The 23,035-nt window shown below is 40.6% G+C and overlaps 1 protein-coding gene across 12 annotated transcripts in view; it reads right to left on the bottom strand.

Annotated features, from left to right (window-relative positions):
* Nucleotides 1-23,035, bottom strand: part of TECRL (trans-2,3-enoyl-CoA reductase like) — a 76,877-nt gene that overhangs the window by 22,947 nt on the left and 30,895 nt on the right. For 11 of the 12 annotated variants that reach the window (XR_003573394.1, XM_027902841.1, XM_027902845.1 and 8 more), the window contains exons 3-7: nucleotides 18,805-18,849; nucleotides 17,464-17,567; nucleotides 5,528-5,643; nucleotides 3,404-3,509; nucleotides 1,606-1,678 (exon numbers count right to left, since the gene is read on the bottom strand). Coding sequence is in view for 11 of the 12 variants with exons in the window: in XM_027902841.1 (XP_027758642.1) it covers nucleotides 1,606-1,678; nucleotides 3,404-3,509; nucleotides 5,528-5,643; nucleotides 17,464-17,567; nucleotides 18,805-18,849 (444 nt within the window). In the remaining variant the exon portion in view is untranslated. The remainder of the gene's footprint in view (nucleotides 1-1,605; nucleotides 1,679-3,403; nucleotides 3,510-5,527; nucleotides 5,644-17,463; nucleotides 17,568-18,804; nucleotides 18,850-23,035) is intronic. The other variant, XM_027902842.1, reaches the window with a different exon arrangement.

The following is a 23,035-nucleotide window of genomic DNA, read 5'->3' as shown; positions in this document are numbered from 1 at the left end:
ACGAGGGCGATAGCTTGCTCATAGCTTCTCCCTGCAACTTTCTCTGAAATACAGAAGGAAGGAATAAAAAAAAATCTAATCTGTTTGAGAAGGCATTTTACAGTCTTCCTAAGTGAAATTGAGTTCATGTTCATCTCCAAAGTTTTGCAGTTCTCAAGTAAACCTTGCTCACAGCTGATGGACACAAACCATATGTATATACCTCATCTCCCTGACCAAGTCCCATCAAGCCTTCACGTTTTAGAACCCTTTTTTCTGGCTGGCACTTGACTCCTCAGTGATGCCAAGGGCACATGCTAAAAGGCCTCCTCAGAACCACCAGCACATGTCAAACTCGTGAGCATGCAGCTGCTAAGCAGATGTTCTTCATAGGCCCTTTGTTAATCTGGCTGAATTTACCACTCCTGTGGTAAATTCTGCAACTATCTTGCCTTTCCTTGCCAGTCCCCAAACTAGTCATTGCTATGGAGCTTACCTGCTCCTGCATCCAAAATAGATTATCAATGTTTACTGATTCCACTAACTATGCCAGAGGGCTGGTAATCTCCATCATTAGATCCAAATGCCTATAATTGTCATTTTTAGGCAGTGGCAAGCAATTGAAAATATTTCTTCTAAAAGCATTTTCTTCTGTGTCTTGAACAAAGCGTTTCCTCAGTAAAGAAGCTGCACCTACCGATTTGATAGCCCAGACCGCTAAAAATTGTGTCTAAGGAAATTCCTATATTGTTTGCAGCATTGTTGTTATGGCCACAGCAAATTCAACTGTCTTTCCATGAATCACATAATTTTGAAACAGAACTGCTGTGCTGTTTTGAAAGAAAAGCAAGTGTCATCTATGAGAAATTTTTTATTGAAAAAACCAATTTACCTGAGTGTAAATAAAAATGGCAAACCAACTGCTTTGTTCCCAAAGCTCATAGACAAATCTAATATACAGAAGAAAAGAGAGTAAGGTGTAGCAAGGAAAGTAAAGCAGCAGAAAATAAAACTTAAGCCAATTATGCTCAAAAGAAGCAAAGGCTCAAAGAGTAAACAAAAAAAAAAAAGTCATGAAGATACTGCAGCGCAACAATCAAATATGATTAGAGGGGAAAAAATGATGAATGAAACATGAAAGTTTAAAAAAATAGGAACTTTTTGTTATCAGCAGTATGGGATGGATTTTTACTTTCTCACAAAAAAAAAAAAAAGAAAAAAAGAAAAAAAAGAAAACGAAAATCCTAATTTTCATGAAAAGGATATATCTTTAGCAAATCAATATCTCTTCTAAGAACTGCAGCCAGTTCTAGTTTTCTACTGTATTCTTAATACAAATGTTGTGAAGATGAGCAAAATTTTTGTGTTTTCTCCACTTGGCCAACGTTTCCAGTTGATAAAACTGGACGGTGATTGCCCATTGCTGAACAGGCACGTACATTTGGTGGCACAAGCAGAGGTGCCTCCAACATAAGAATCTTCCTTCTGACAGAGTGTAAAGGCTAATTTCTGCTTAGTTAGTCATATGATGTCATGTGGGGCCATCTATTGATTTTGGAGGACTTGAGGTTACATGCCCAAAACGTTTTAAAACCGAGGTCAGTTTTGTGTTCTACTCATACATACATGGTGGCGTATACCGTGGGTGGTTGATGTAGTAGGCGATCCAGGAGGTGAATCCCCAGTAAAAGGCACAACCCTGGAACAGACAAAAAAAAAAAAAAGATAATCTTTTTGAAAGGGCAATAAGCAAGTACAAACTGTAACTTTATAAACATAAGTTCTGGTAAGTGCAAAACCCAGATGGCCATTGCGAGACTTTGCAGTGGCTTTGTGAGTCTCAGAATATATATCTTTTTTTAAGATACTGTGAAGCTAGGGAAAAAAAAAAAAGAAAAAGACACAGAATAGTGGGTTTTTTTATTATTCTTATTGTGTTAAATGTGTTTTATGTCCATTGTAGGAATTGGGATTTGTTTTCTCATTCTTTGGTTCTACTACTGAAGAGCACATTTCTCTAAGTTGTACTATTAAAAGTCTGGGGCTGGTTAACACAGCTGAGCTGTTACTGTACCTTAAATTCAGCATTCCCAAGAAAGATAGAGCTAGAAAAACAGAATGCTAAACCAGACAAAACAATAAGGAGTAAAAGTGAACAGGCCTGGTTTAACCCTGTCAAAAATAAAGGAACACACTTCCTTTAAACATATTTGGCCTACACACTATTTCTACTCCCATAAATTCCACCCCATTTTATCATCTTGATAAAAAGCAGCACCCCAACTGCCTTTGCTTGGTGATTGAAGCCATGGGCTTAGTAAAACCCAAGCAGAGATAATGTGATTATGTTCTTGACCTGTGTAGGAGTCACTGTTCCCATCCTTTCTACAAGAGTGAAATAAAATCCACCAGTCAAACAACCAGAACTGCTCTGGAGTCTGGATAAAAGTTTTCTATGTGCCTAAGTTAAGCATCCCATCCATGCTCAGTAGCTGTTGAGGAAGAGCAGTGTGTTGCCACTGGATGCAGTTCCATGCCATAAGTAGGGCTGCAAGTCAGGCTTTCTCTTTTTAATCTTTTTATGCAGTGTCACTGTGGTACACAAGGGGATAACAGTAACTGTGGGTCTTTAACTCCCACGTGCATGAGTCACTTTGGAAATGGCACTCTGGTTCCACAGCCATTTAGCTTATTTAGCTTATACATCCCTGTCTGTGCATCTCATCAGCTCCTCTCTGACTGGAATTGAGTCAAGCCCCCTATCATGGCCATATGTTTATTATTTCCTTTACTAAAACCCTAAATGTATTCAAAACATTTAAAGGGAAGGTCTTTAAGTCACACTGAAAAGGTGGGGGCATGATACAAAGTGACCTAGATAGAGTGTGTGAAATAAAAGAAAGGAAAGCCTATGAGTAATGACACACAGCTGACATTCAGGAGGCTTTGGGAGACAGAAGACTAGGCCAGCTCAGTATTGTCCTGCCTGAGGCCTCCATCTATAGGAGGAGAATTTTTTTTCTACTTGTAATTTGATTTTTGCTTCCTGATGCAAGGCCTGTCTCTCCCTCTGTATTTATGTTGCACAGAGGTAGTATTGTGTGATTTCTGTCAACACTGCTAGGTGTTACAGCAGCAGGTCTCATAATAACATAGGATTCAGTCTGAAAAATATCACGGACATGACAATCAGCCCCTTAGGTGAATGAGTCAAAGTGGGCATTGACATGCAGGAACTAAAGTGGATGTTAATTTTAATTCATGTCCTTGGGGACACGGCCCTGAAATTTTCCTGTGTCTGTATCTTGAGTAAACATAGTTCTTGGAGCTACAAAATAATTTAATTTTTATTTCTTTATCTCCTCCAAGGACTCTTTGATATGAGGATATTCTGTCTTACACAAAATGATAAACATATTGGTACCTTTATCATATTTTTCAGAGGAGTGTGCCCTTCCGAAAACTTGTGAACAAATAATGTCTCCAGAAGATGTCTGATGTAGTGTAAACAGTGACAGAAGCAGGCCAAGCTGGAAGAAAAAAAAAAAAAAAAGAAAGAAAAGAAATTAGGGTAAGTGAAAGATTGCTTTTTATTACTTCACAGTTAATGTCATGAAAGGAATAAGAACTAATATTCCAAAACTACGGTCACATTGAAATACTGGGATTTAAGTTATTGTCTTAATTGAAGCATCTGGAACCAAAGATTAATGGAATAATTTTCAGTTTTATATGAAGTTGCTTGCATTTTGCAGGGAAACAACTTATTTTTTACTGGCCTTGGATTAGAAAGAGCTCCTTGAGCTCTGAATGTGATACATAGCCCTGACAAGACATTTAGACAGGACAGCTGTGTATACAACCAGGCGTCTGACGTGCTTTTTGAAAAGAAGCCTCCCACGTTTTAAGGCCACCTTAATGCTCCTGTAGGATGTGCCTGACATTTAAAAACATATTGAATATCCTCTGAATGGTTTCCTTGTCCTTTGCCAACTCAAGTAGCAACATGGAGGTAGTTTGTATTTCATTTCCTTGTGGACTCAAAATGGGATTTTTTTGCAAAGTTAATCCATTCTGATGGCTTTTTTGTTGCCTGTTATAAAGAAATTAGGTAACTGTGGTAGAAATTATTATACTGATTCTCTTTTGAGGACAATTATGAAACAATAACAAGCATTGCTGATTTGCTTCCGAGAATGAGTTGCAGCTCATGATGATTGAGTTTCTGAAACAAATGTCAAGAGTGATTCCTGATGGCATTTTATCTTGGTTACATTTACTGCGCTACCGTAGCCCATCTTTCTGCAAACCAATTATAAGACATAAATGAAAAGTAGTTTTCAGCATGTAAAATCTCAAATACTTTTATTATGCATCTTGTATGGTAGCCAGAGTCAAAGATTAAACAATTTCAAAGTGATTAAACCAGAGAGAGTTGAGCTAAAAATTTTTCAAACAATTAATGACTTATCCAAAGCCTGAAGCAAACTTTCAGCTTTGCTGGGAATTTTAAAATGAGTTTGACTTAGGATAGGGACCTCAGATGAACCCATTAAGGAGTGGCCACTGGAAGGATTTTGTACACTCCTTACCACATAAAAGAAGGTAAAGGTGTTGCTGGCTCTTCTGTGCTCTCCTTTTAAGCACATGAGCAAGAAGACAAACATCTTGCAGCTCTGGATTTGAATTCAGTTATTCTCTGTTCTAATTCCCAGCTCCACTAACTCCCTTAATGTCTCTCCAAGTGTCTGTTCCTCCATCTGTAAAAGGTATTATTACTCACTGTGTTTCTCTGCTGTATACAAGTTCTCTTGATTCTGCAATCATAGTGTGGAAAAAGTGCTGTGGGAAAGCTGTACAGTCCTTCGGGCTTCCTAGTTCCCTGTGTGCCCTCCAACGAGTGGTCCAACTTACAGAGATGACAGGCTTTTCTTGATCACATTTTACCCCTCTGCCAGGCACTAACCACCTAGGATGGGAACAATCACACTGAAGGGAAGTTCCTTAAGTGTGAAAGTTCCCAGCCTTCCTGGTGCATTATACTACCATCTCATGGAGATACACCTTTAGAATTTTTTGACCTGACTCATGACATGCATACCAGTTGAGTTTCCCCCTTCTTGTGCCTGGGTGAGCACTGGTGTGGGCGTAGTTATCCTCCGTGCTGGATGCTATAAAGAGACTGGGAATGGGACACCTGAAGTCTTGCCCTCTCTTCTCTGTCAAGATTGACCTTGGGTTACTGCCCACTGTTTTTATTATTTCACCCTCTGTTCAGGCTTTTTGTCTAGAGTGCAAACTGTGTGGAGAAAATACTGCGTGGTGTGGTGACCATTTGGTGACCATGGTGACCATTGCAACTGGGATCCCATTTTTGGCCAGGCTTATGAGTTCTGCTAAAATGCCAAACTGGCACTGGTTTGAAACTGAAACCGAAACCAGGCATGAAGCCTCATACCCTGTATAACCTTCTCAGCTCTGGAAGTGCAATCTCCATCCCTCTGGCTCCTCATGCTCCAGGAAAGTTGTTCACACAAGTGTCACTTACTGAACCACTGGGTGGCGGAAGTTCTTCCTGCTTTCCACTTGATCATAAATAGTTGAGAGGCGAATATAAAAGAGCAAATATATTAGAAGAGGTCCGGTGTATTCTGTTAGAAAAAACTAGAAATGAAAAATAAAATAGCTGTATCAGAGTAGAAAATTGTACCAGTAAAGGTCTGAGAAAAAGAATACCCCTATCCACAACCCTATTCATCCTTCAAATGGCATTTTGGCTTAATCTTGAGGACTTAAATGACACGCTGAGTTTTTTTCTGCTGTCTCTTTAGCAAAGGAGTAAAATCCATCCAGGAAATGAGAGAGAGGTTTCTGTGTAGAAAATTAACCCAGTCAGGAATGCTTCATGGAAGGTGGTCAAAATCATATTTATCTATCTCCTCTTTATACTTTTGGCTGTGACATCAAAAGCCCATTTGGAATCAAAATAGCACTGAAAACCAAGGCCCAAAAGCTGAAGGCAGCTTGCTTTTTTGCCAGAGATTTTTGCAATTAAGTGATAAGTCAGTTAAAAGCCAACCAAGCATGACAGAAACAAACATAGCCTCGACTCCTGGTTGCTAGCAGAGTCATCTGGAAGGGAGGGATCATTGCTTGAAATTTGGTGGTGGGTGGAAGAGCAGAACCAGCCTGCCTGGTGCATGGTGCTTTGAGTCTTTGTTCAGTGACTGAGTGGTACTCTGCCTGGGCAGACTTGACAAGTAAATTACCCTGTTGTGATCAAAGCAGGAAAAAATAATTTCATCTTCCACTGTCACCCCTGCTAGACACAGAATGCTGAGAGGAGGGGCAGGAAGAGAAGGCAGAATCACAGAGCTTCCATGAGCCTCCTTCAGTTTTAAGTCCTGGCTTTGGTTTGGTACAGTCTATATTGCCTTTTATTGGGTAACACTCCTAAGCCACAAGCAGCTGGAGGAAGTAAAACAAGGTTAGAGTGATGTGAAGTCCAGATTTGATCCTCTGTCCCCACTGGAATTGATCTCAGAATGAAACAGAAGCAGTATAGTCCTATACGTTTACAAGGACTGGCAAGTCATAACTCAAGTGCATAGCATTGCTTAAGGGGTAAAGTTTTACAATTAATTGGCCATTTCGCTTTAAAGTGGCTATTCACACTGCTGTGGAATTGTAATTAATAAATACCCATGGCTTAAGCAAGCAACACTGAATTTAGACTACCTGTCTTAAAATTAGTATTTGGCCCCCTAGGAGGCTGTTCTTCTAATCGCTCTTCAGAAGAGCATTGATGGAGAAAGGTTTTCCTGCAGAAATATCCTGCAATTAGGTTCCCTTCATTTGGGACCCCCAGTACTATTTCTTTTCTTCTATTAAAGGGAGAAACTTTTTGAAATTTTAGCCTTTCATAGCAGGACTGTCTCCAAAAGGAACTGACTGAATTGTTATCTACCAAAATTTTCTTTTGTTCCATGTGACACCATGACTTCTGTGCTCCATATAGACTCTGCATGATCCCCAGAGCAGGTATGTGTGTAAAAATATTTAATCTAGGAGAGTCTAAGAGCACATTGTTGTGGAATACCCCACAACCAAGGGCTTATGTTTTGTTGTAATAGCAGTTGTATGGGTCTGTTCCTAACTGTGAACTCACTGTGTTAGGCACTCTGCAAACACTGTAAGAGATGACCTCCACTTTTAAAACATGATACACTAAATATAGACAGTAGTGGTATAGAGGACAGAGGTGCGGAAAATATGGACTGGGCAGGTCAGTATAAGAGCTTGGAATGAGCCACTTTCTTCAGTGCAGCCATGAGTTGCACCACAAAATACATCCATAACTGCCAGCTTTTATCATCTGCTTGGCACAAGCATTTTACAAAGCTGCCAGGAAGAGTTTAGCAGGACTTAGTGCCAAGTTGTGCTTATTTGTCACGGCACCAAGTGTTCACCCCTGCCCCCTGGCTGATTTCAGATGCTGAAAGAAGGAAACCTTCAAAATCCAGTCTCTATTTAACAGCCCAAGTTACCAGCCGCATAATACCTGAATCCCTGTGATGAAGTTTGTTGTAGGAGGGGGGGAATGCAGGGCGTCTCATCAGAGCAATTCAGAGAAGCAGCTCTTGAGTTAGGGTTTGTGGAGGTGGGCAGCACCAGCATCACAGCCTGTTATGGCTGGGGACAGGGTTCAGTCTTGTCTGTGTGTCAGTCACATTTGACACAAAGTGTTAATGTGGAGGAAGGTGGTCCAGGGTCAATCATGAGCTTAGCAATCAGAGTAGGTACTGTCTGGCAGGTAGGACTATCATAACCATGCCACACTGCTGGAACAGAGTTGAGATCGGTAACATTCTGTTCTAGAGGATAAGGTTCAATTTTTGTAGTGTTTTTTTGTTGTATTTTATTTTGATTGAGTTTCAAACTATTTCCTTCTGTTGCATCTTCCATGCTGCAACCACTGCTCTTGTTCTCTGGCCCACTGATTTTAAATTCCTCAGAAATTAAAAATGAGTTCCAGAAAGTTCAAGCAGGTGAAAGGGAAAACAGTCTTAAATTAACACAACATTACAATAATTTCAACCCACTGGCAATCAAGGGCAAGCACCATCATTTGAACTATTGATTCTCAATGAGTGTATTCAATTAAGCCTACCTAATATCTTGATACTCATCCTATAGATGACTAATTGCTGGACTTGGGCAGTTATTAGTTGTGTCAAGGATTAGTTCAACCTATCACTTTTATAGGTGCTCAAAAATACTAATTCCTGCTGACATATCCTGCAAAAATAATAGTCACATTTTAAACAAAAGTGTGAAAATAATGACATTGTAGCTTGTTTCTGAACAAAAGAAATACCATTTAATTTTAAAAAGTGATCATTTAAAACACAGAGCAGTTTTATTCCATAGAAACATAAAAAAAAAAAAAAATTTTTTTTCTTTACCATCTTGTGGTCCTGCCTAGATTATTTTGATGTATTTGGTGCAACCAAATATGGTAGTCCATAATAACAACAAAGATCTTTTCCTGGAGGAGCATTATGTCTCTCTAACAGTGAGCACAGGTCAATAGAATTTAGCTGTTGGGCTCATCATTAACTCTCTGAAGAGAGAAAAGAGGAGATTGCTTCTTTTTTCCTCATCTGCACACTTTATTTCATAGCATGCAGAGTGTCCAGTTCTCTTACCTTCCTTCTCTCCTCTCCACTGTCTGGCATTATATACTCTATATACCTCTCATTCTCAGTAGCATAGAGAAAGTGTTCCTGAATCAAAGTATTCTTGACTCAAAGCTCTCACAGGCATGGGCTCCATACAGGGTGTTAAACTCAAGGTTCTTTAACTTTCTCAATTATCAATCAGGTCTGTGGGGATCTGATTCAGTAACAAACAAATTGGAAATATGTACTACATAAACAGGAAAACAGATCTGAAACATGTCAAAAGAGGGCAAAGATAGGATTTTCCATCATTGAAGAGAAGATGGGGCAAATTGTAAAACAATGCACAACAGCTAATCTGCAAACCAGCAAGGCATCTCATCTTACATGAGCCAGATTTTACCTGCTCCTTTCATCTCTGTTCAGCTGATCGTGCCAGTAACACCTTGCTGAACTGAGTTACACCAGGTCAGGAATTCAAATCCCAGACCTTATAGGGCAGAGTGTTTATATAGGGAGGCATGAGTGGAGCAGAAGTGAAAAGAGTTTTTCAAAGTTATTTGAGGGAAGGTGAGGTGCATTTTCTGGCTGGTAGGGACAGCTGACAGTACCCCAACAGGTCTACTAAAGGGAATGGAAAGGATTTCGATTTTTTGCAACCTGTACCGTGTGTACAGGTTGCAAAAAGGCAGAAAAGGAAAAAAGGAAGCTATAAACAAAAGCGGTGGAGAGGAGGGAATCTGAAAAAATTCCAACAGAATCTTCATAAATGAACAGCCCACATATTTGTATCTTCACATGAGGGCATCAGCAAATTCCTCTCTGTAATGTTTATGACATACCCTTTCTGTAATATCACACAACACACCCTATCTTGTCGCCTCCTGGCATGGTCTCACATTATCTCATTTATGACAAGCAGCAGAGATGAGGAAAGGCCATACAGCCTCTTCCATACTGATGCCTTACTGCAGCTCGTTCCATGCCATGTAGGGGCAGTTTCCTAGCTCATTGGTGTTTTCTCTTCCACTGTCCACGGGATGTCTGGGTTCAAGCAGGGAAGCAGAGAGTGCGGGATGAGGATAATACCTGCAGCCAGGATAATGACTTTGGGTCAGTGTCTGTAGCTCTCAGCATAGCAAGAGATACAAAACAGCTCAAGCGTGTCCTGGGTAACTCTGATGGGAAAGCAGCTGCAGTGTATAAATTATCTAATGGACAGGGCTTACTTTCTCTGATAAATGTGAGGCAAAGGCTCTAGCTGCAGGTCTGAGCCAAGGTCAGACTGAAGTGGTACATACAGCACAAAGAGGAGGATCTACTGATATCAGACAGACAGACCATTACTACGTGTGAGTGTACAGGGCCCAGCTTCTGAGAAACCCAAGAGATCAGGCAGTTGAATCCCTCCAAGTCCCCAGATCACATTAAACTTAGCATCTAACTACCTCAGACTCCTTTTACAATCCCAGCCCTAAGTACTCTTGAGCTAATGATCATTAAGAAACATTATTAATTTCTAGACTAATTTCTGCTTCATACACTTTGTTACCTCATTAAAGGCCATACAGTTACCTGGGGATGATAATGGTGTAATTTTAGCACTATCTCTAAATCTCCACCTTTGTAAAAGTTTCATATTTTATTGCTTGCAAAAATCCACAGCAACAGCAATTTTGCATCAGGTAATACAATTCTTAAGGGCTGCTTGAATATTCAGTGACTTTTTGTTCCAGTTCTCATGTAATCCATTCTGCAAAATTTAAATAGTGCATGCAAGGGCACCTGAAACTTCCCTTCTCTGGGCAGACTTTGCAGTGACTCGGTGTCTATGAGTATTTCAGGCTGCAGCTCAATATTTAATGTAAATGCCAGAAATAAGGATGGATTTGCTGTAGGATTTTATAGGTAAATTGCAGCTGATTCAGGACAGCATCAGGAGCTGGGGAGTGAACAGAGATGGACCCTGTTTGTCCCTGAGTCAGGCCTATGCTTGCACTGTGAAAAAAGGGAGGTGAAATCCCAACTTCCTCCTGTCTCTTTTCATAAGACTGACCTGACTGAAATCTTGGCATCAGACCACTTCATACCGTGGTCAAAATTCTTCCCTGAGACCACTAGCCATTTCATGCTTCTTACTCAAAATGGAAAATTAATGAATGTTATTCTTATGGACACATATATATTCATGTTGTATATGTTTTGTGCCTATGAATATTCAGCAAAGCACTTCTGTTTGTAACCAAACACCAATGTGAGTTCAGATTTGCTGCCAAATCTTTACAGGGCTTTGACAGCATTTTGAAATCTGCCATATAATGTGCATCATTTAAAAATATGTATTTATCATCTGCTATTTAGATACATAAATGAAATAGTGCTTTTTAACACCTGGTTATTATAAATAACTTCATCTAGCTCTTCAGAGTGCTTTTCATCCAGAAGCCTGAAAGCACTTTGGAAAGAGAAAAATACTGTTATTTTCTTGCCACAGATCTGGAAACTGAAATACAGAGAAATTCAGTGACTTGTCAAGGGCATCACACAGAAGTGGACAAAGAATGACAAAAGGGCACCTGTGCCTCTCAAACACTAGTTCATTCTCCTAAACACTGGTTCAATCTATGGTTCACTCTCCTCTTTGTGGTCTCCTTACACTCTGTATGGGGTTGGTCAAAATTCCCCATATAAAATAATTTTGGCAGAGTTACACATTCTAGAAGGACCAGAACTGCTAAAATTTGCATAGATTGACAAAATGTCTACATTCTTAGTTACTCTGAATACAATTAGGAAAGCATCTACACTTATCATCAGCATACATCAAGTAGCTCTTTGCTCCTTAAGTTGCAGAAGGGTTTAAGCATAAGGTTGTGCATAACTGAAATAAATAGCTTGTTCTATTTATGCTTTCTGCGTTCCCTCTACCTTCTTTTTGCACTGGAAGTGGTAAATACTCAAGGGCATTCCTATAAACACTTATGCATAGGTTTTTTCAGCCTGCTGTGCTCAACAGCAGCTAAAACATTCACTCCTCAAAATTAATTTTTCTAGTAGCTCCCTAATTCCCTTTGGCACCTGAAAAATGGACCTACTGGCATGGTTCATCCCGAGCTAGTGGTATTTGTTGCTGGGACCAAGAGAAATTATTGCAGCACGGTTTGCATTATTAGAAGCAGCATCTGAGGAATCCAAATCAGCTGGACATTTTCAGAGGTCTCCCCTTCCCTTATCTGTTGACTTCATACTGCCATTGGGCAGTAACAAGGAGCCAAAAGTATATGTGGCTCAAGCACAGGCACAGGCAAACAATATAAAAACATGGCAAGAAATCAGGCAAGTGCAAGCTGTTCTCTCCTGATAATCCTGGAGGTTGAAAAATATTAGACTTAATTAAATGAAAAATAAGACCAATTTTGTGTGTGTAGTTTGCCTTTGTGAAAGGTCACAATGTTTCAAAAGTCCATGGCTTTTGACTGGGATCAGTTATAGACTTGGCCAGCTGTACCAAGGTAGAGCAACATTTACTGTGTGTTCAAGCAGAAACAAACCTCTGCCAAGTACATCCTGTTAGCTGTAAAATAGAGGTGCTTTGCATTACAAGTAATTGTAGTTGGAAAACGTGCTGTCGAGGAAATAGTGAGTTCTTTTTTTCCCGGAGATCATCTTCTGTAAGCAAATTATCTATTGGTCCAAGAGGTTTAGCAATGAAAAACCAGTTGAGGATTTTTCTCTTTGGCACTTTGTTGTAGCTGTTCTTAAGCCACCCACAGATTTACACAGAATCACATGTTCTGTTTACTTGGCACTGCTGCAAAGTTTTTTCAGGTACCCAAAATTCCCTGAAAGTGTTATTCAATTTGTAGGGTCCTATTCCCACAACTAACCATGATTATTGAATTGGCCACAAAATATGCAAACTCTGATACATATCTGCTTAGAATATGTTCAGTGACATTCTTTGATACATTCTACAGATCCTCAGCTCCCTCCCTTACCTGGATCTCAAATTCTCTTCTAAGCCATGTAAGTTTTCTTACAATTATTGTCTGTACACTGGCTCACTAGTTTTCTGGGACTCCCAATCCTCTCCTTCAGATTCCTCAGATCCTCTCTTTTTTTTTCCTATTGTAATTGTCTGTATTTTTATATCCCATTGAGAGGTTATAAACCTTTCCTAGAGTCTCTTCTGTTCACAAATTAGGGAAAATATCCTAAGTTGTTCGCCATGGGGAGCCCAAAGCTGACCTAGGGAGGAGGGGAGAAAATGAGTCTGCAGCAGTTTGGCTGCCTCTTTTCCAAACCCATCCGTACGCAAATTGCTTGCTATCCCAATCATCCCACAGACTTCATGGGACTCTTCCACATTTACAGGACCAACTCACTGAGCTGTGCCAGACAGTCAGAAAAAAACTGCTCCTGCCCTATTCACCATCCACCCACACCCACAGGAAAGAAAAACTTTGGTGCACTGGCACTGTGTGTGTAAGAGGAGAGAAGCACACTGACCGAAACACTGCCTTCCCCTTGAGAGAACAGGCACATCTCATTATTGTGCTTCCCCACAGTGTGTAGCTGCTATACATAACCACACAGCTTCAAACATAGATCTCTTGGCTTCCTGCTCATTTTCCACAAAGTCTAACTTGGTGATAAATTTGCTTGCCAGCCAGGAGGGAACAGATTAATTAGCGAAAGACGTGGGTTTTCAGACTTCAAAGATGCTCTTGGGTTTAAATAAGTATTAGTCTCTACGTTGCTAAATTGAGCAGAATTCTTTTTCATTGGGAAATTTGAAATGGAGCAGTTCTGCTGTCAGCCTTGCTATTTTAAGGCCCTCAAGAGTCAAAGTGTTTAAGCAATTCCTAATCGGAAATCAAAGTTACAAAAAATATTTGCTGAAGTCCTGTGTTTCAGGATTAGTCTTCTGAAATTCACTGACTTGTAGGTAAAATACATTTTCTACAATTCTGTATTGTTTTCCTAGTTCTATTTGGATGTTTCTGGTAGCTGGCCCAGGTGGCAACAGGACAACAGAAGCTGATAAATCAGAAATTGCAATCACTGCTCAAATGAGGAAAGCTTTAGCAGAAGTGTGAATTTGAGGATGAAGAATGGAGTTTTTTCTTCCTTTTGACTACAGCAGCAGTATGCATTATTAGTACTAAAACACCAGCCATGTGTTTTACTGTGTTGCATTGCAATGTGTAAAAAGAGGTGTCTGTCAAACATGCTTCGCCCCAAAATTGAACAGAGATTAAAAATACAACCCATCACTCCAGTGGTGGGAATTTCAAACACCCCTAGGAGTAAAATATTTGCAGGGTCTTATAGAAAAGATCTGTAAACTCATCTCCCATCAGTATCACTGCAACATCAGTCAGCAAACCTCAACTATACCCTCCAGGTAGAGTAAAAGAATTGCAAGTTTTGTGCAGAAGTAAATTATGTGTTTCTGGAAATATTTGATATAAAAGAAGGGAGAGTACAGCAAGAGTTCTCACAAAATCGATGATACTAAGAAACAGGTTTTTTGTCCCTGAATTGTGTTCTTGAAATCAACCTTAAGGGTCTCCTTTCTTCTAAAGGAGCCAGCTGAGGTGATATCTACTGACATTATCCCAGGAAAGGATCACATTCTCAGAAGAGATTGAAAAATAATTATTCCAACAGCAGAGAACTGCAAATCCCGCACTCCAGTTGGTCCTCCCTCCTCCATCAGAGCAACCCAGTCTCTAGGAATTGTTGAAAACTGGTCAACCAATCTCAAAGTGGTGGTGAAACCTGAGAGCCCAGGCGATGTCTGGCCTTTCACAGCACCAAACACCAAAAATATTTTGATCACTGTGCACTGTGTTTTAAGAAGGCTGAGGAAAAGAAGGAAACATTCTTCCTACAAAGTGTCAGCCTCTCATAGACGAGCTAAGTAAATAAGGTGAGAGAGCGAACTCTTGAGCCACCAAGGTGGAGTGTGACAAGGACTGTAAATCAGAGATTGTGCATGCTCCAAAAGGGAAGCTGAGGTTTCCTGATTCAGAAGAATGCTCCTAGACTTATCAAGACCCAAATTCTGTTTTGGAACAGGCAGCAGCATGACCTTCTATTTTATGACATGCTTGGAAAAGGTACTGCTCCCAGGAAGTCCCTCTTAAAAACCACAAGTCATTGTCTTGCTGTAAATCCCCAGCACCGGGGGTCTTAGTGTTCTTGATCCTCAAGTGTGATTTCCAATGAGGTGACAGAGCCCCAGAAGACTGACCTCTGTGATTAGTGTTCCCTTAGACAGATCCATGCCCTTAAAGCATCGACCTCTGGAGCCACCAGCATGTGTCCATGTGCTTCTGTATCTATTTTTGGAGTCCAGACCTGAATGTGGCCCTTTGTACCTTAGCTATCGTTTTGCTGACGAGATAAGAATATTTTCATTCTGCGCCTTGTTTATTTAAATGTCAGCCCTTTAAAGCAGAAACATCCCTCACTGTGTGCGTAAATCTGATAGAGTATCAAGGGGGATGGGAGAATGGGAGCTCTAAGCATAGTAAAAATGGCAGTAAAACTACACATCCTGTGTACAAATGCATTCTTAATTGCTGTTGTTAGAAAACAATCTTCTATGAACTTTTTCTCTGTTGTTACAGACTAGCTATAACATAAAAATCTCCTGGCTGTTTAAATGACGTGGCTAGGAAGAAGATTTCTTTCACTAAGAATGGAGACAATTTAGAATATGGAGCAGAACGGGATAACATGAATATTCAGAAACTCATGGAGTCAACTTTCTGCATGCAGATTAAATCATAAAAAAAATGCCACTGCCTGCAGTATCAACTCCTGGTCATAACTGCACTATTTATAATGGGATATTAAGCTTTAGTTATGTTACTGTCTTAGGCTACATAAACCACTAGGAAAAGAGAGAATAAATAAGGTTTTTGCAGATTACTTAATTGTAGCAAACAGGAAGTTGCACTAATCACAATTTTGCTTTGCAAGGAAATTCCATGGTTGAGAGCTGGTGGAATGGATTCAGGGGGGAAACAGGACTGACATTAATCAGTGTGGCTCCCAGTAGGCCATTAATCAGGGTGGGGCAAAGCCTTGGTAACTCGCAGACCTCCACTGAAACAGGCAGGTGTGAAATACTATAGCTCCACTGAAGTAAACTGCTTGACCTGGGGATTTGGGTCCTGTTGGAACTGGGAAGGATGGATACATGTCACGTTCTTCTTCAAAGGGGCTAAAGCCTGTCAGAATTCGTGCTGATCAGGGCAATCTGCTTCCCTGGAGAGGGGAAACGTATGTGAGCTTGAGCAGGTGAGATGGATATACGACCTTACAGAACTGATCCAGAGGCTGACATGCCAAGGTCAAGGGCAGCTCTGGCAGTAATATTCACCTTGAGTGTACCTTTCAACAGACAGGGAACTTTAGAGCAGCATGTTCACTCCAAGTGTCTTATAGTAATGCTTCCTAGCCCATAGTGACCTACTGGAGAGATGAACAGGTCCTATCACCTGCAAGCTGCTCAAAGACCTGACGCTCACAAGCTTCATCCATATATGCACTACCAAGGAAGGATAGTGGCTTGTCAGTGGGTCTTGTAGTCCCCCTGAGTGCGCAGGGTGGGATCTGTGTGCTGTCTATGCTAAGAATTTAATAAGTTGGCCGACAGCCATGATGCCAGTTAGCAAAAACTCACTTGCTTCATTAAAGGAATTGCAAGCAATTGGTGGTTTGCTTTCCATTGCTATGAATAGTCTTGTCAAGGTTTTTATGTCTTTCAGAAGCAGTAGCTCTGTCTTACTCATGTTTCTCACTGCAGAAATTGGGAATCTCATTATCCGATATACAGACACGGGCTGTGTCTTACCCCAGGTAGTGCAGTATGTGCCAACTACAGCAAAAGCTGGGTCAGTCTAGTAGTGAGACTGATTTCAGCTCCGCTACATATGCCTGGTGCAGGACACTGGAAATGTCTCTTCCTCTCCCATTCCTTCACTTTCCTTTCAAACACTTTTACTGTCTTCTGTCTTTGGGCTGTGAACAAATTGAATCTTTCTCTTCTTCCTTTCCCAGAAGAGCCTGTAAGGTTAGAGTTCCCCACGAGCTCATTTGGAATGTGTTGCCTCTCTTCCACCACCCTGAACAACCAGCTGTGTTCTTCATATTGATCATATACTGTATTCTGAAAGATACTTACAGGAAAATAACTGAACTCAGACTGAGACCATGTATACCTAGAGCATGATACAGATACTGTTGCTCATGGCAAATACTTTTGTTTTAGAAAGAGATTCAAAAGTTGTGACTCCTGAGCCTAGCTGGGCATCTTCTGCCTGGAATCCTTGCCTTCTCTGTCAGAACTGTTCTTTGGGTGAACAAAGAGAAAGATATTTTCATCCAATAATTTTCCTACATTAATAACAGGATTACTAGAAATCCATTTTTTCTTTTTAATATCCTTACACTTTCAAAGCTGAGGAGTCTTGCAGCAAATTAATGTATTTGGCTACAGGTTCTGCACAGGCATACAAACCCTAGATAAGCTAAAACTCTTTTTTTAAAATTGATTTTTTTTTCTCAGGCAATATTTTTATGTCCACCTTCTAATCTTTAATTGGATGCCAGAGTTAGCATATTGACAATTTGGCTCACTATCCATTTAATTCTGTTTTTACTGCTGATAAAGTACTTACACCATTTTACATAGGGAAAGACTGGCTGGGGAAGTTGGAGTAATTTAGTGCTAAAACCCATTGTACATTAAGACATATCCTGTTGATTGTTACAAGGACATACTTACTGTGGTCCAACCAACCTGCTGACCCAGGTCTGTAAAATACAGTGTAATGATGGAGGAAACAGCAAGACTTTGAATGTTAATTGAATCTTTCAAAAAGGGCCCGTCTGCAACAACAAAAAAGGAAGAGGAGATGGCATGAAGAACAGGTATCCTCTCAGAGGCTCTGCGTAATGCATAGACTGCCCTGATAATGGTCCAGGTGTCAGCCCAGCTTGTATTCTGATTTATTTTGGTGGCATGGTACTTATTCAGGTACTTATCCAGGTTAGCAACTTAGAGCTCTTCTATGAGAGTTATTCTAATCTCATTTTAACAAAAGCATCAGGCTGACATGACACTGGGCAGCAATGCGTAGCAATTGTATGATACTATCTCTGTTAATCTAACCCATTAGAGACATGCCAAGCAATCACACAGACAATTCCACAGAGCACTCTTTGTTCTGTCTTGCAAGACTAATGGCAAAGTCGACTTATGCGGTGTCTCCCTCGCTGAACTATTTTGCTGAAGCATTCGTATCCTCAGGCTATTTCACATTAGGTGGCACCTCATGATGAATGCAATTTCTTGGGCCAAGGCCCACTGTCCAAGATTTCTTTGTAAGCTCTGACCTAGGCGGACCAGGTGTATATGAGCACTACATTATTTTTCACAGTATTCTGAGGCATCTGCTTCCGCTCCTAATGGACATAGAGTGTAGAGACAGAGAGATAAAATGGCAGTATCTGGTTCTCTTTTGTTTGGGAAACTCCAACAGCCACTGGCATGAGATGTTGCCATGGCTGCAACACCTCTTTGCTCTCTTCTGCTTTATGCATTGTGTCTCCCTTTCAATACATTTGATGACTGTTTATGTCAGTAAGGATGCTAAATTCCATTCATCTGCTGAGCCCTCATTTTCTAAGGCTTTGCAATTCAACATGTCCACAGACCAAATACCACATAGCCCATGGCAGCTTTATCTCCCACTGCCATGTCCACCAAAAACTTGTGTACTGGCACAAAAAAAGAGGCTGCCTCCTGCAGCCAGCTGCATCTTCTGATGAGGCTGTGAGCAAGTATTAAAACAGATCACGCAGCGAGCGAGGGAAGTGAGCAAATGGGTTTAAAACTGCCTTGTCTTCATTATTTGATCATATACGGTATTCTGAAACATTATGAAAACATTAGATTCCTTTATTAATAAGAAAACTAATAAGTTAATAATTGATGTCCGTTAATGAAAATGTGCTAACAGTTCATGCGATAACACATATAGAGAGAGCAATGCTGTTCGGAGGAGAATCTGCCAGGGGATTAGTAATATATTAGGTGGCTGTATTCAACCGTATGAATACTTACTGCGTTCTAGTTGCAGGCCAACACGAGAAGGGTACCACTGGGGACCTGTTCCAATCACAAAGCGCGGCTGTTAATTTCATGGTGAAGGATCTAAAGTTCTGTTAGTTGGGGTTTTCTTTTCAGCTGATAGCTACAAAAGCGAGATGGAAAAAACCCCCACCTTTCTCTCTTTCTCAGCTATACAAGGAGAATACAAGAGAGCTGGAGGAGCACAAATTTACACACATTAGAGTACAAGTCCCTTCTCTGTTCTTATGTGTTGGAAGGGTCAATCTCAATGCTGAATGCTCCATCAGCACGTGAAAAACAGACCTGTTGTGCACCACTGGGAAGTATATAGAGGACCCTGTTTATTACTGTATTTGCCAAAACTCAGTACTAAATGTGTCGGTCTTGCCCCTCCTTCTAAAATCATGCTTGTGCTATAGTCTGGTCCAAAGGGGGTGATGTTTCCCATTCAGGAATATAAAAACTGAACTAATGCAGCTTGCATTAGTTCTTAATCATGGATTAATCAGAGAAACAGAGATACAAAAAGTAGAGGCACATGGGTGCCAGCTAATACTGGGTTACTTATGACTTCCATGATACCCTCAACTTAAGGATGTTTCCTAGAAGCAGATTTTTAAATGCACTAAAGGTCATCCCGAAATGCACAATAGCCCTTGGCAGTTGTTCTTGGATGCCCTTTGATGATTTTGGACCAAATCTGTCAGTTTGGTCTAAGTGGTACGGTTCAAATTGTTAACGTGGCCAGCTCTTTGTAGTGCCTGTAGTGCCTCTAGAGCTGTGCTGCTGAATGGACAATATAAACACTCCTCCTTTGCATCACAAAGATACATAAAGTCACTTAACCCATACACTCTCTTCAGTTTGCTGTTGAAGGATTTTAGGGCTGCCCTGAGGCAGTCTGGGGAGACCTTACACAGCCCATGGTGTTGATTGAGATTTGTGGGTAGCAAAGACTGTCAGAGGAAGGCAAGGGACCTGCTGCAGTATCATCACCCCCATCCATTTCTACCACATTTGCCTTCATTTCCTTTGACACACCTGAGGACAGTTGAATAGCCTGAAGGAATCGTAGAATCACAGAATATTCTGAGTTGGAAGGGACTCACAAGGATTATCAAGTCCAACTCTTGAGTGAATTGCCTGTACAGGGATCAAACCTGTGACCCTGGTGTTATTAGACTTGCTTTGTCTTTTCATTTCAAAGTCTGAGTGAAATTGGTCAAATATAACTATGTGTTTCTTTAGACTTATCTTAGAATTCTTAGTGATCCTGTGTTTAAGATACCAATATTTCTATAACTTAACAAATGGAAAAAAGATGTTCCCAGTGACTGTGATCAAACGTGGGAACATTTGCCCTGGAAAGCTGTAGGATCTACTTCCCTGGCAATAGTCAGGCCTCAGCTGGGGATGACCACGAGCAGTCTTTTAGGACCTGAAAGTTGGCCTTGCTCTGAGCTAGGACCTGGACCAGATGAGTTCTGCAGGTTGCTTCTACCACAACTTATATTAAGATGAACAGGATAGCTGGAGAGGTTGTTCACCCACCAGCTGCCAGCTGGAGGGGAGGAGGAGCTGTACAAAGCATGTGCTGTGCAGTGCCATGCAGTACAATTTCATTTCAAAAGCACTTGGTCTGACTTTTGTCAGCAAGAACAGGCATTAGATGAACCCATGAACCAGGGCTAATAGCAGGAGGTGAAACATCTGTCAAGTTGCAAATATTTTTTGAAGGTACCACAACAATCCGTGGCTATTAAAGATAACAAAGGGAAGATAGAGAAGGAGCAGCTGTCTGACTTGTCAAGGAAGATATGATTTGCTCCAGGACAGCAGATATCAATAGTTATTTGGGAGCCTGAAATGCAATGTATTTGTGTTAAATTGGAATCTTCCCCCCCTTCATATTACAGTATTTTTCAATAAAAGTCAATTTACCTGATCCTGTGGCGATGTGCTTTTAGGTATGGCTCATAATCTTCACAAGGGCAAACAGAGGTTGTGGGTTTAAGCACGTCATCCCACATTTCCAGTCCTTTAGCCTCGGTACACCATTATGTTCAAACATACTCAAAGATTTAGATAGATAGAAGTGTGCCTTTGCCACTGCTTGTCTGCAGTGACCTTGTTATCACAGCAAAGTGTCTCTCTGGATTCCAGGCCATGCTTCAGGTGCTGTGTGTTTTTTGCTGGAGTGACCTGGAATTATCTGATCCTTCCCATCTTTTACTACTGGATGGGGTGACATCAGCTAATATCAAGTGGAAATGCTTAACAGAATGGGGGGCAAAATCAAAACAGATTTCTATGTTGGTTTGAGTCTGAACACAAAATTTTCCTGCTCTCGGTCTTTACTGGCAGCAGAATAGCAAGGGGGTTCCTAAGTCTTAGCTGCCCTGGGTCCTGCAAAAGCCAACATTGCTTTAGGGGGAGAAGTGTGACCTCCACAAGGAGTCTTCTCTCCCAGCTTCATAAGTCTCATTTCAAAGAAACCCAAAAGATTCCTGGGCATCCTGCTCACCACTTGATAGCAGTCAGCCAAAGGGCCCCCAGTCTCACTTGTCGCCATTTACTTGCCTTCCTCCTGTGACTATTTTCCACAGGGATCCTCCAGAGATCTCACTAGGACTGCTCTATGTTGCTACTTGGCAATGTGGGAAGTCATTCCAACACAGCCTGACTCTGGCAGACACATATTCATCTCATTCGTATAGGAGGAAAGCTCTCTTTAAACAGTGAAAAGAAGCCAAACAGAGTAACTAATTATCACTTGTATTAATTCTTGCTACTGCCTGTCAGAACAAGGGTTTAAAGGCTCTCTTGGATATCTAGAGACAGTACTGTCTGACAGATTAGCTTCACCTGCCATCAGCAGGAGTTTGGAAGTGCATGTGGAGAGTGCCTGCTCCCAGACAGAGTAAACAAGCACTGGCTGAAGGCAGAGGCACAGCTGCAGCTGTGCACAGCACTTGAAGGCCTCTCTGCATTCCCACACCTGGCAGAGCTCCCCTTGCTTCCAATTTAAAGTTGAAGGGTTTCTCTTTCACAGGGTTGTTTTGGGGTTTAATTCACATTTTTTTTCTTATTAACATTTTCCACCATTGCCTCCTACGGAGATTAATGACAGTCCAAGACAACGGGTGAGTGAAGTTTATCCTGTAACTCCTGTTGCATCTAAAACCAGGCATGTGTTGCTGTTTTCTTTCTGACACTGGGTTGGCGCATCAGAGCTCAGCCACATGGTACTTAGTAGGTCACAGTCTCTGCAGATTCCTTGTGATTAGCAGAGCTGTTCAGCTCCCTTGTGCAGGGTTACAGGTTGGAATATGAATTTCACACTGGGAACAAAGCTGTAAAGATAACGTTTCAACTCACATTCCAGACTGGTTTTGACTTGGAAAAGTAGATGTAGACTCTCCAGAAAATAAGAATGGCCATGATGGTTCAAACCACAGCTCTATTTACCCAATATTATATTTTAACTCTATTTCGTTTAAGGCATTATAATTTTTCAGCAGAGGATGGTATTTTCTTGGAAAATGATTCAATGTTTACTTTTAATAATCTGTTTTAAAAAATGAATTGGAGGAAAAGTATTTAATGTCAGATGAATTATTTGCTTTACCTGTCCATATTTAAAACAGAAATTAAAATATAAGCAAACTGAGAGATACATAAAAACTGACAGCCACCTTTAATTTTCCCACACCCAACTATGAAATGACCTATTAATACTGGATATAAAAAAGATGTAGTGCTGTCAAACAACCATACAAATACTAACTAAAATGAAAGCCTCAGTGCCATAGCCAGCTGCCAATACCACTATGCAAAAATGCACAGGAAACTAAATTCTACTGATCCTGCTGCCCAAATGATTTGCTTTTTCACTGCATGTATACTAGAATCTTGGTAAATTAAACAGCTGATAATCCCAGGAACCAAAAACAGTTAGAAAAACCTATATGCAGTTTTTGGAAGTGTCCGAAGATACTCTCTATCCACGTGACTCAAACTGACCTTACTGGGTGTTTCACCACTTCAGTATCACAAGATGTTTTGAAAAATTTAACAACTAAGAAATCCAAGTTCTGGGTACTTTCCACTAGTTATGAGATTAAAGGAATCAGCCTAATTTTTATTTGTTTTATAAAGAATCTTCTATAGGAAAATTAGTGCACTATTAATGCAGTAAATTACACAATAAAATGCCTATTTG

Source organism: Empidonax traillii, unplaced genomic scaffold (genome assembly GCF_003031625.1).
Source record: "Empidonax traillii isolate 1590-97213 ecotype Southwest subspecies unplaced genomic scaffold, ASM303162v1 scaffold913:size283372, whole genome shotgun sequence".
Lineage (NCBI taxonomy): Eukaryota > Metazoa > Chordata > Aves > Passeriformes > Tyrannidae > Empidonax > Empidonax traillii.
Note: the sequence above shows the minus strand (reverse complement) of the source record. Positions and strands in the feature narration are given on the sequence as shown.